This window comes from Scyliorhinus torazame, chromosome 6, assembly GCF_047496885.1.
Source record: "Scyliorhinus torazame isolate Kashiwa2021f chromosome 6, sScyTor2.1, whole genome shotgun sequence".
In the NCBI taxonomy this organism is placed as follows: Eukaryota; Metazoa; Chordata; class Chondrichthyes; order Carcharhiniformes; family Scyliorhinidae; genus Scyliorhinus; species Scyliorhinus torazame.
The window spans coordinates 31,311,485-31,323,078 of NC_092712.1; the positions used below are offsets into that span (position 1 = coordinate 31,311,485).

At 52.7% G+C, this 11,594-nt stretch overlaps 1 protein-coding gene across 5 annotated transcripts in view; it reads left to right on the plus strand.

Annotated features, from left to right (window-relative positions):
* Positions 1 to 11,594, plus strand: part of LOC140424736 (pituitary adenylate cyclase-activating polypeptide type I receptor-like) — a 311,016-nt gene that overhangs the window by 200,423 nt on the left and 98,999 nt on the right. For all 5 annotated transcript variants that reach the window (XM_072508082.1, XM_072508080.1, XM_072508083.1 and 2 more), the window contains exons 6-8: positions 1,504 to 1,601; positions 3,912 to 4,044; positions 7,602 to 7,755. In XM_072508082.1, coding sequence (XP_072364183.1) covers positions 1,504 to 1,601; positions 3,912 to 4,044; positions 7,602 to 7,755 — 385 coding nt within the window. The remainder of the gene's footprint in view (positions 1 to 1,503; positions 1,602 to 3,911; positions 4,045 to 7,601; positions 7,756 to 11,594) is intronic.

Consider the following 11,594-nt stretch of genomic DNA (forward strand, 5'->3'; position numbering starts at 1 on the left):
TGCTGGAATCTCAGCAGCCAGCACATGCACAGCAAGCTCCCACTAAAGGTCATAAGCTCTGACAGGGCAGATAGGTTGCAGGTTGCATACAGGCGGCATGGTAGCGCAGTGGTTAGCACGGTTGCTTCACAGCGCCAGGGTCCCGGGTTCGATTCCCGGCTTGGGTCACTGTCTGTGCGGAATCTGCACGTTCTCCCTGTGTCTGCGTGGGTTTCCTCCGGGTGCTCCGGTTTCCTCCCACAAGTCCTGAAAGACGTGCTTGTTAGGTGAATTGGACATTCTGAATTCTCCCTCTGTGAAGTCGAACAGGCGCTGGAGTGTGGCGACTGGGGGCCTTTCACAGTAACTTCACAGTAAGCCTACTTGTGACAATAAAGATTAGTATTATTATGTCTCCTCTGAAAGCTGGGACCCTGTGTTTTCAGCGCTGGTGATGGAAGGAATTTAGTGTTCCCTAGTGGCATGGGAGTACATGATAAATTGCCCCGTGGTGCCCAGATGGTTCGGTGGGGTTACTGGGTTATGAGAGTGGCGTAGGGGCTCTTTCAGAGGGTCGGTGCAGACTTGATGGGCAGAATAGCCTCCTTCTGCACTGTAATGATTCTATGATTCAAATCCCGACCATGCAATTCAACGCTCCCCCCCACCCCCCGCACGATCCCCCCCCCCCAACGCCTGACCCCCCACCATGACGCTGGGTAGCGTGCCACGGAATTTTCCCCAGAAGGTGGACACGTTGGGTTGGTGTGAAACACGGAGGGGAACTTGAAGATGAAGCTGTTTCCAACCACCTGCTGCTACCCATGTCCTTCTGAGAGGCGCAGGCTGAGGATATGGGAGCTGCTGTCAAAGGAACCTTGGTCGGTCGCATCCCATGGACAGAACTGCGCCCCAGGATCCCGGCGCTCCTATAATCCTGGCCTCTTGCACAATCCAGATGTTCATCCATGCACCGTTGGCCACTTCTTGGCAGCCTGGGCCCCAACCCCTGGAATTCCCCCCCCCTAGATCTCGCTGTGCCTCGACCTCCCTTTGCCCCTTTGGGATGCTCCATAAAAACCTAACTCCTGACCCTAACATCATCCTGTGGCCTGTTTTCGCATTTCCCGGGTGAAGTGGCTTTGGATTGAGATAAATGTCCTATTTTCAATGCCAGTTGTTAAAGTTGCTGTTAGGTTATGTTGGCGGTGGAAGGAGTGTCGATGAAACTCGGCCTAGATGGCGTTGAGTTTGTTACGAGGTCTGCTACCTCACCTTATATCTATCCGGGGCTGGTTTAGCTCACTGGGCTAAATCGCTGGCTTTTAAAGCAGATCAAGGCAGGCCAGCAACACGGTTCAATTCCCGTACCAGTCTCCCCGAACAGGCGCTGGAATGTGGCGACTAGGGGCTTTTCACAGTAACTTCATTGAAGCCTACTTGTGACAATAAGCGATTTTCTTTTCATTTCATTTCATTTCATTATAGCCTTGCTGTGTTGATACGGTCTTTTCTCTTTTGTAGGATCTGTACTATGTCTCCGTCAAGGCTCTCTACACAGTCGGTTACAGTACCTCCCTGATTTCCCTTGTAATTGCAATGATTATACTCTGTCGCTTTCGGTAAGTCTTCCTCGAGAAAATAGACCTCTTCCCAGTATTTGTTGTTTAGTTCCTGGGATGTGGCCGTTGTGGGCTCGGTAACCATTCGTTTCCCATTCCGAACTGCCCTCGGGAAAGTCGTGGGGGGGCGCCCTTCCTGAACCCGCTGACCCTTCCTCTGACCGCCACTGCACCCAGTTGCCATTGGCCAATCCTGGCAGAGACAGCACGGTGACACTATGGTTAGCACTGCTGCCTCACAGCGCCAGGGACCTGGGTTCGATTCCCAGCTTGGGTCACTGTCTGTGCGGAGTCTGCACGTTCTCCCCGTGTGCGCGTGGGTTTCCTCCGGGTGCTCCGGTTTCCTCCCACAGTCCAAAGATGCGCTGGTTAGGTGGATTGGCCATGATCAATTGCCCATCAGGGTGGGGATGCAGGAATAAGACAGGGGTAGGGCCGAGGTAGGGTGGTCTTTCGAAGGGTCGGGGCAGACCTGAGGAGCCGAATGGCCTCCTTCTGCACTGTAGGGGTTCTACGATTCTCTGCTCAAGGACGGCATGTGTAATCACAGAATCTTGCATTGCAGAAGGAGGTCATTCAGCCCATCGTGCCCATGCTAGCTCTTTGAAAGGGTGTCCCCACTCCTCTTCTCTTTCCCCTTCAAGTACCTTCTCTGCTGAACGTAGTGGATCAGTGCGACTTGGATTAATCTGATTCCATTTGCCAAGTCGACACAACCTGAAACATGAAAATGTCAGACAGCAGCAGCAGTGCCCTCTGCTGGCGTTAGCTGTACCCTACGTCTACATAAACTGGCATGAATCGGGGGTGGCCTTGTGCGCGCAAATAAAGATAGCTCCTGGATGTGAATTTCTTGCTTTTGTTTGATGTTTTCCTAAGCTTCTGTTTAGTAAATCAGATGGAAGGTTATAACTGAAAATTTAAAAAGAAATACATTTATATACATTGATATACAGGGCAGAAATGCTGGCTTTAGTGCCCAGCCTCACTGTTCATAGAATCACAGAAGTTACAAAACAGAAGGAGGCCATTCAGCCCATCAAGTCTGCACGAGCCCTTGGAAAGAGCATCCTACTCAAGCCCACACCTCCACCCTATCCCTGTAACCCAGTAACCCCCACCTAACCTTTTGGACACGAAGGGGCAATTTATCATGGCCAATCCACCTAACCTACATATCTTTGATGTGGAGATGCCGGCGTTGGACTGGGGTGAGCACAATAAGAAGTCCTACAACACCAGGTTAAAGTCCAACAGGTTTGTTTCGATGTCACTAGCTTTCACCTGAGGAAGGAGCAGCGCTCCGAAAGACCACCCTACCTCGGCCCTATCCCTGTCTTATTCCTGCATCCCCACCCTGCTGGGCAATTGATCATGGCCAATCCACCTAACCAGCGCATCTTTGGACTGTGGGAGGAAACCGGAGCACCCGGAGGAAACCCACGCACACACAGGGGGAGAAAGTGCAAACTCCACACAGACAGTCACCCAAGGCCGGAATTGAACCCAGGACCCTGGCGCTGTGAGGCAGCAGCGCTAACCACCCTGCTGCCCCTTATTTTACCCCACCTTTCTGCTACGTTGCCCCTATCTGAACTGACCCCTCACTGGGAATGGGACCGTGCTGGTTTACATTAAATCATTGCAACCTCACACCGATGTGCAGGTTAGGTGACTTGGCCATGGTCAATGGGTTTACAGGGATAGGGCGGAGTAGTGGGCCTCGGTACGGTGCTCTTTTGGGGCAGGTCGGTGCAGACTCGATGGGCCGAATGGCCCCCCTCTGCACTACAGGGTTTTGTACGGATTCTGTGGATACTGTCATTCCGAGACGCTTTGGAACCAGCTACCCTGTCCCCATTTAGCTGCCAGCCCGCTCACACAAGCGGGCACTCTGACCCGCCGTCACACCCACTTGCACGCCAGGACGTGCGTGCCCTCTCCTGGCAGCGATGCAGAGTGGGAATCTCAGGGACTAACTTTGCCTCCCCCCCCCTCCCCCCGCCTTCCCAATCAAGGGGGAGCCGGTCCAGTTAATGCAGCCCCCAGGGGAAGTCAGCTCAGGTGGCCTTCAACCTCAATACCACCCTGGAGAATTACACTAGGCCGGATGCTTTTGGACATTTCCTGGCGCGCTGGCCCCCTGACGCTTTCCAACTGGCGTACGAATACAGCCCCCCTGCGGTCATCATTGGATAGGGTGCACACCCGTTCCGTCCGTGGCAGTGGAGGTCTCCGCACCATTGGAAGATGGAAACGTCCTTCCGTTGTTCCTGTTTCCTGTCTGACGAAAACCCTCCTGTCTTTCAGGAAGCTGCACTGTACTCGCAACTACATTCACATGAATCTGTTTGTCTCATTTATCCTCCGGGCGATATCGGTCTTCATCAAAGACGCGATTCTGTACTCTGAGGACAAAGTCACTCACTGCTCCATCACCACGGTAAGTGGGAGCAAACTCACTTTGTGGCCGGAGGCAGGGCAGGAGGGCGAGGGGCGGGGGTGTAGTGATCTCTGTCTGTGCATATACATAAGGGGTCAATGTGTAATCAGTAGCACCAGATGATCACTAGAGGGCCGGACCGATACGGGGTATAAAATAAACCACATTGGGTCTCTCTCTCTCTCTTTCGGGTGTACTGTGACCAGGACAGTATCAGATTAGCTCAGATGGTTAGTGTAGTTAAGTATAGTTACTGTAGTTAGATCTTGTTAACCTTATCACTAGTATCAATGTTAAAGTAAAGAGCTCACGCAATTATTGTTATAGTTACTCAATAAACATTTTGTTACCACTGGACGAGTTTGAGTCTTCATCGAGATTCAGAAGACCCCATCAGCAACCGAGGTTTGAGTAGCACACTCTGTAGTATATCAAAACACACAGAGAAGTGGAATAAAAGATGATACAGGAGGGGGGTGCGATGGGAGGTGGGGGCGCTTGCACGGAACACGGTAATAAGCGGAGAACTTGCATCATCTCTTTCAGTTCTGAGGCATAAGGTGTACAACACGAGGGGTAGGGCGTGAAGGATTGAGGTGCTGGACTCTCCTGAGGACGGGTCTGGGGGAGAACAGACCCGAATCGCACAAGATAGGGAGACCTTGGCTCGACCTGGAGAGACCAGGCAGCTGAGCAAGGCTGCCATGGGTAAATCCAAGTTATTTATTTTTTAAACGCATTCTTGGGACGCTGACACCGCTGGCTAGGCCCAGCATTTATTGCCCATCCCTAATTGCCCCTTGAGAAGGCGGTGGGGAGCTGCCCTCTTGAACCGCTGCAGTCCATGAGGTGTAGGTACACCCACAGTGCTGATAGGGAGGAAGTTAAATAAGTGACCCCTTATTTTTAAACAGTGACCCCCCCCCCCCCCGAGATCTAGATTCTCCCACAAGAGGAAACATCCTCTCCACACCCACCCTGTCAACGCCCCTCAGGATCTTAAAGGTTTCGATCAAGTCGCCTCTTACATTTCTAAACTCCAGTGGACACAAACCTAAGCTCTCTGACCTTTCCTCATGAGACAACCCACCCATTCCTGGTATTAGTCCAGTCAGCCTTCTTTAAACTACTTCTAACGCATTTACATCTTTCCTTAAATAAGGAGACCGATACTGTACACAGTGCTCCAGATGTGAGCACACCAATGCCATGTACAACTGAAGCAAAACCTCCCAAATTTTATATTCATTCCTATCACGATATAGGATAACAATCTATTCGCTTTTTGTTATGACCCTGCATGAGACCCATGGGGTAGAAGCAATTCTCCTCTCCGTGAGCCTCGGTGAATACGTGGTCACCCACAGAGGGGTGGGAAGCCCTTGAACACTCCAATAATCTATAATGGAAAGGTCGGCCATTTTGGTACTGGCACCTCAGACTTGGCTGGGATCTGGAGAGCATTGTACATCCTATAACTTCCTAATAAAACCATTTTCTCTTATCCACTCATCTCAGACTCGTCTGTGGTCTCTAAACTTGCTAATTACTTCCTGTACCCAGAACCCTCTGCTTCTCAGAGTTCTGCAATCTCTCACCATTTAGATAATCAGTTGCTTTTTTATTCTTCCTGCCAACGTGCTCAATTTCACATTTTCCTACATTATATTCGATCTGCCAGATTTTTCCCACCGACTTAATCTTCTTTACAATTTGCTTCTCTACCTATCATCGTATGTTAGTAAGTTTAGCAACATACCTTCAGTCTCTTCATCTAAGTCATTGTAAAATGTGAGGCTCCGGTACTGATCCCTGCGGTACACCACTCGTTACGTCCTGCCAACCAGAGAAAGACACATTTATGCCAACTCTCGCCAATAGCCAGTCAATCTTCTATCCATGCCAACATGTTACCCCCTAAACCGTGAGCTTTTATTTTCAGCAATAATCTTTCATGTGGCACCTTATCAAATGCCTTCTGGAAATCTAAGTACAGTACACCCACTGGTTCCCCTTTATCCACGGCGCATGTGACTCCAATAAGTTGGTAAAACATGGCTTCCCTCGGGCGGCATGTGGTTCAGTGGTTAGCACTGGGGCTACGGCGCTGAGGACCCGGGTTCGAATCCCGGCCCTGGGTCACTGTGCGTGTGGCGTTTGCACATTCTCTTTCACCCCACAACCCAAAGATGTGCAGGTTAGGTGGCCTGGCCACGCTAAATTGCTCCTTGATTGGAAAAAAAATAATTGGGTATTCTAAATTTGTCGGTTCAAGTCCCACTTCAGGACTTTGAGGACAAAACCTCCAGGCTGACACTCCAGGGCAACACTGAGGGAATGCGGCAGTGCCGGAGGTGCCTGTTGTGTTATTCACCCTGGGGTAACACGGACTGCAATTGGATGCAGTTGGACTGTAAAGCAGACACCAAACTTAGACGTTGGTTCAATAAGATTTATTGAACTTCTGTGACAAGGCACACAGCTTACTGTGGGATGACTCTCTACTACTCTAAGTGTGCTGACTATAACTAACTAGACCAGACTAGCTCTGATCCACGTGTAGAAGGTGTTGAATGATTTGTACACCCTGACTGTCACTACAGTTGTCACCAAAGAGGCAGAGTGCTGATGCCTCGTGTGTTTTATAGTTGGAAGCCCCCCTCTGGTGTTCTGTCTGGTGATTGGTTGTGTTCTGTCCTGTATGTTGATTGGCTAACCTGGGTGTCTGTCACTGCCTGTCTTTACCTCATGATGTGCATGGGTGCATATTATGACCGGGCCGTCTTTTAAAACAAAACGTTGAAACGAAAGTCCACCTGTCCTGTCGGGTGGATCTAACATATCCCGTGTCACCATTTTGAGATATTACCCCAGGTGCTCTGAGCAATATTCATCCCTCAATCAGCATCAGTAAAAAACACAATTACCTGTTGATGATCACAGTACTGTTTGTGGGGGCCATGATCGAATGGCGGAGCAGACTCGATGGGCCGAGTGGCCTAATTCTGCTCCTATGTCTTATGGTTTTATGGGGCTCGCTGTGTGAAGATTGGCTGCCACATTTCCTTCAGAACAACACTGACCACACCTTATAATTACACCATTGGCTGGAAATCTCGGAGTCATCCTACGGGTGTGAAAGGTGCCACGTGAATTCCCTTTGTTTTACCAGTTCTGGCGGGCTGGGGAGGGGGGGGGGGCGGGGGGGGGGAAGGGGGGGTAATCGGGGATGGCCAAGAGGCAAGAATTAGAGGAGTGCATCGATCTCAGAGCATTGGGAAGCTGCAGGATGTTACAGAGGTGCGGAGTACAAGGAGGGGGATTTGGGGAAATGGGGGTGTTGTGGGCCCAGGAGCCAGCCAGCAAAGGAGTGGTGGGCGGACAGGTCTTGGCACCTGAACTTCTTTCCGACGAGGAGTTGGGATTTGGTTTGAAAGTCCAGGTTGGGGTGAGGGGGGGGAGGGGAGGGGGTTGGGTTGGAGGGGGGGGGGGGTGGTGCTGGTGCCTGGGATGGGATCGTGGCTTCCTAGGGTAACCGAGTCTTTAATTGTTTTCAGGTCCAGTGCAAAGCTATGATGGTCTTCTTCCATTATTGCGTGATGTCCAACTACTTCTGGTTGTTCATTGAAGGGCTCTATCTCTTCACCCTGCTCGTCGAGACCTTCTTCCCCGAGCGCAGATACTTCTACTGGTACATCCTTATTGGTTGGGGTGAGTATTTCTGCTGGTGGCGTCCCCGATTACACCTGCTGAGTACTGTAAGTCCCATCACCGTGACATTATCGATGATTTCATTGTGTTGTTGGGAGGAGATGAACTGGAAATATTACCATGCACTTCAATAATGTTTGCCTGCTCCCCGCTGCTTTCTCCATGGTGTAAGTGTCCTTCCTGTCGACTTCCTTTGTCCCCATTTCCTTTATTTTATTTTATTGCTTTGGTCCGTAGATCAATCATTGGGATGTGTCTTTAAGCAGAGAGAGGAAAGCAGAAGACTCCAAGCCTTCTTGCCCCAACACTGAATCCTCAGGCTTGGTATCTGGGTGGAGAAGCCAGACTCTTTGGCACCAAGTGGACGAAAGGAACTGGTTTTGGAGGGAATCAGTTTTATTGGTCAACTGGCACCCAACGGCTTGGCCAGGAACAGTGTTCTGCCGGACAACAGTTCCTGCTGGGTGATGGTTTCTGAAAGAACCTTCCAGTAGCGATTGGATCTCAGAAGTGAAGGGAGTTGTTTTCTCTCTCTCTGCTGCCTGCTGTCTCTTGGTGGAAGCTGAAGATCCTTGAAATGTATCAAATCCGGCAGCTTGTTGCTCTTCAGGGGCTGAAGTAAAAAAAAAAAAATGGATCCGTTGTTTTGAAAGCAGTGAGTGTCCAGCACATCCTTTGCTGTGAACCTGAAATGGTGCTGAGCCTGCAGGGAAGGTAGACAACCTTGCCTGAGAAGATCATATCCAGACGTACCAAGCCAGAAGCCTTAACTTCAGAATGACATTGGGCTGGATTCTGCGTCGGTGGGATTCGCCACTTCACTGCCAGTGCTTTCATGCCCGCGGATTTCCCAACAGTGTGGGGGGTGCCCACAATGGGGACCCCCATTGGCCGGATGCCAGGATGGAGGATCCCGCTGCCGGCGGGGTCGCGCCGCACCACGGAACGGACGTGGTGGGATGCAGATTCCCACCCATTGACTGGAAATCACCCCTGTGCCTCAAAGATCACGAATTGTTTATTAATCCTTTTTTTCCCTTTTGTACGTACGTGTGTGTGGGTGTGTGTATGTGTGTGTGCGTCAAGCGGGCCTGGAATGGACCGCGCACTAGCCTGGGGTGTCGTAACAATGGCCATGCCTCAGCCAATTAGAGTTGACATGCCAACCAATCAGAATCCTTATATCCTGTGAGACAAATTGTCGTATAAATTGTTGTGACTGTTTGAAATTTGGTATTTTTGTGTTTGTCCTGATCAGTGCAAGATGAAAAGCTTCAGCAGCATGTGTCTCTTTTCAGCAACAATACTTGTTGTATTATTAACTCTATATATACCACACACATTCATCGGAATTTCTAGATGGAAAACCGGAACGCCAGCACATTTTTCAGGAGAGATTGAGGCTCTTTTCCCTGCAACGGAGCAGACTGACGGGTGACCAAATAGGGGTCTTTAAGATTATGAAAGGGTTTCATAGGTTAGACACTGAGAACATTGAAAATGGGAGACCCCAAGTAGGGACCACAACAATCAGACGATCATTAATAAATCGAATAGGGAAATTCAGAAGAAACCATTTTACCCAGAGCGAGGGGAGAATGTGGAACGTTCCTTTACTTGTTCGTCCATGGGGGTGCGGGCGTCGCTGACGAGGCCAATTTTGTTGCCCATCCCTAATTGCCCCTTGGGAAGGTGGTGGTGGGCTGCCTTGTGGAACCCGCTGCAGTCCATGTGGTGTAGGTACACCCACTGTGCTGTTAGGGAGGGAGTTGCAGGATGTTGCCCCAGCGACAGTGAAGGAACGGCCGCTATATTTCCAAGTCAGGGTGGTGAGGGGCTTGGAGGGGGGCCTCCAGGTGATGGTGCTGTCACAACACCCTGGGTTGGCGCGGGGTTAATTCCAGACCCACGTGACCGGGAGTCGCGACACAAGCGAAATTAGATGCAACTTTAAAATACCTGGGGGCGGGATTCCCCGGTCGCCGACGCGGAAATCGCGTTCAGCGATCGGCTGGAGAATCCCCCGTTTGCGCCGAAAGCGGAGGCGGCGGCGCTTTTGCGATGCTCCAACCCTCGAAAATGGCGTACTGGAAGGGTAGGCCGCCCGCCGTCGGGACGGCCTCAGGACGTCACCTGAGGCCCTCCCCCAGTGCTCCGCCCTCGATGGGCCGAGTTCCCGACGGCCTGGAACACTTGTCCTTTTGGTTTTGTGAACTCGGTGGTGGGGGGTGGGGGGGGGCTGTTCTTCGGGCAGGGGGGGCTTTGGTGGGGGGCAGGGGACACTGGTTAGGGGGGGGCTCAGCGATGCGCTATCCCCCCACCAGGTGGAGGATTAGTGCAGCTTTTGCGTTGTGTTTTCTGCCGTAAAACGCCCCTGTTCCCACGCCGGCGTCAGCACTCTGCAAATTGGAGAATCCAACCCGTGGTGTCGCTGGTTGAGCCCAATAAACGTCAGTCATGGCGCGATTCTCCGACCCCCCCACCGGGTCAGAGAATCGCCGGGGGCTGGCGTGAATCCCGCCCCCGCCATGTCCCAAATTCCCCACCACCAGAGATTCGGCGGGGGCGGGAATCGCGCTGCGCCGGTCAGCGGGAATCGCGCCGGTCGGCGGGCCCACCCCCGGCGATTCTCCGGCCCGCGATGGGCCGAAGTCCCGCCGCTGTCAACCCTCGCCAGCCGGCGTGGATTAGACCTCCTTTTGAACGGCGAGACAAGGCAGCGCGGGCAGGCTCCGGGGTCCTGGGGGGGGGGGGGGCGCGGGGCGATCTGGCCCCGGGGGGTGCCCCCAACGGTGGCCTGGCCCGCGATCGGGGCCCACCGATCGGCCGGCGGGCCTGTGCCTTGGGGGCACTCTTTTTCTTCCCCCTTCGCCATGGTCTTCACTATGGCGGAGGCGGAAGAGCCCCCTCCATTGTGCATGCGCGGGGATGCCGTGAGTGGCCGCTGACGCTCCCGCGCATGCGTCGCCCGGCGAAGACCTTTCGGCGCCGGCTGGCGTGGCGGAAACCGCTCCGACGCGGGCCTAGCCCCTCAAGGTGAGGGCTTGGCCCCTAAAGGTGCGGAGAATTCCACACCTTTGGGTCGGCCCGACGCCGGAGTGGTTCCCGCCACTCCATCACGCCGGGACCCCCCACCCCGCCGGGTAGGGGAGAATGGTTTGTAACTTTAACACAAATAATCTTTTATCAGGCACAGTATTAGAATTGAACAGATAGATAAAGGGAATTGACTCAAACCCCGTTCCAAAATCCTTTATTTTCCATGATTCTATTTGTGAAAGAGACAGATTTTTAAAAACTGAGACTAGCTTTTAATTCCAGCTCAACGGAATGTAAGTTCTACCAGGTGTTATGGTGGAAGGAAGAGGGGTGGTCTCGGGTTAGAATGTCAACCCTGTGGACCCCAGGTTTTCGGATCGCCAGGCTCCATTTTGCCTCCAAGGAAATGTCCGCGCTGAGCGCCATTTTGGTAATGGCCCAACCTGCTGAGGAATCCCGGGATTCTGCCGTACCCGGCGGGGAGGGCCACTCCGGCGACAGGCTGCCCCAAATGTGTGGAATCCTCCGTACCTTCGGGGCTAGGCCCGCCCCGGAGTTGTTTGCGCCACGCCAACCGGCTCGAGTTTGTGCATGCGCGGGACCGCCAACGTGTGCTGGCGTCATCCCCGTGCAGGCGCAAAGGGCTACATTTCCACACCGGCAACGGCAGATTGCTACAGCCGCCGGTGCGGAACAATAGAGTGCCCCCACGGCACAGGCCCGCCCGCGGATCGGTGGGCCCCGATCGTGGGCCAGGCCACTTTGGGGGCACCTCCCGGGGCAAATCCCCCTGCGCCTCC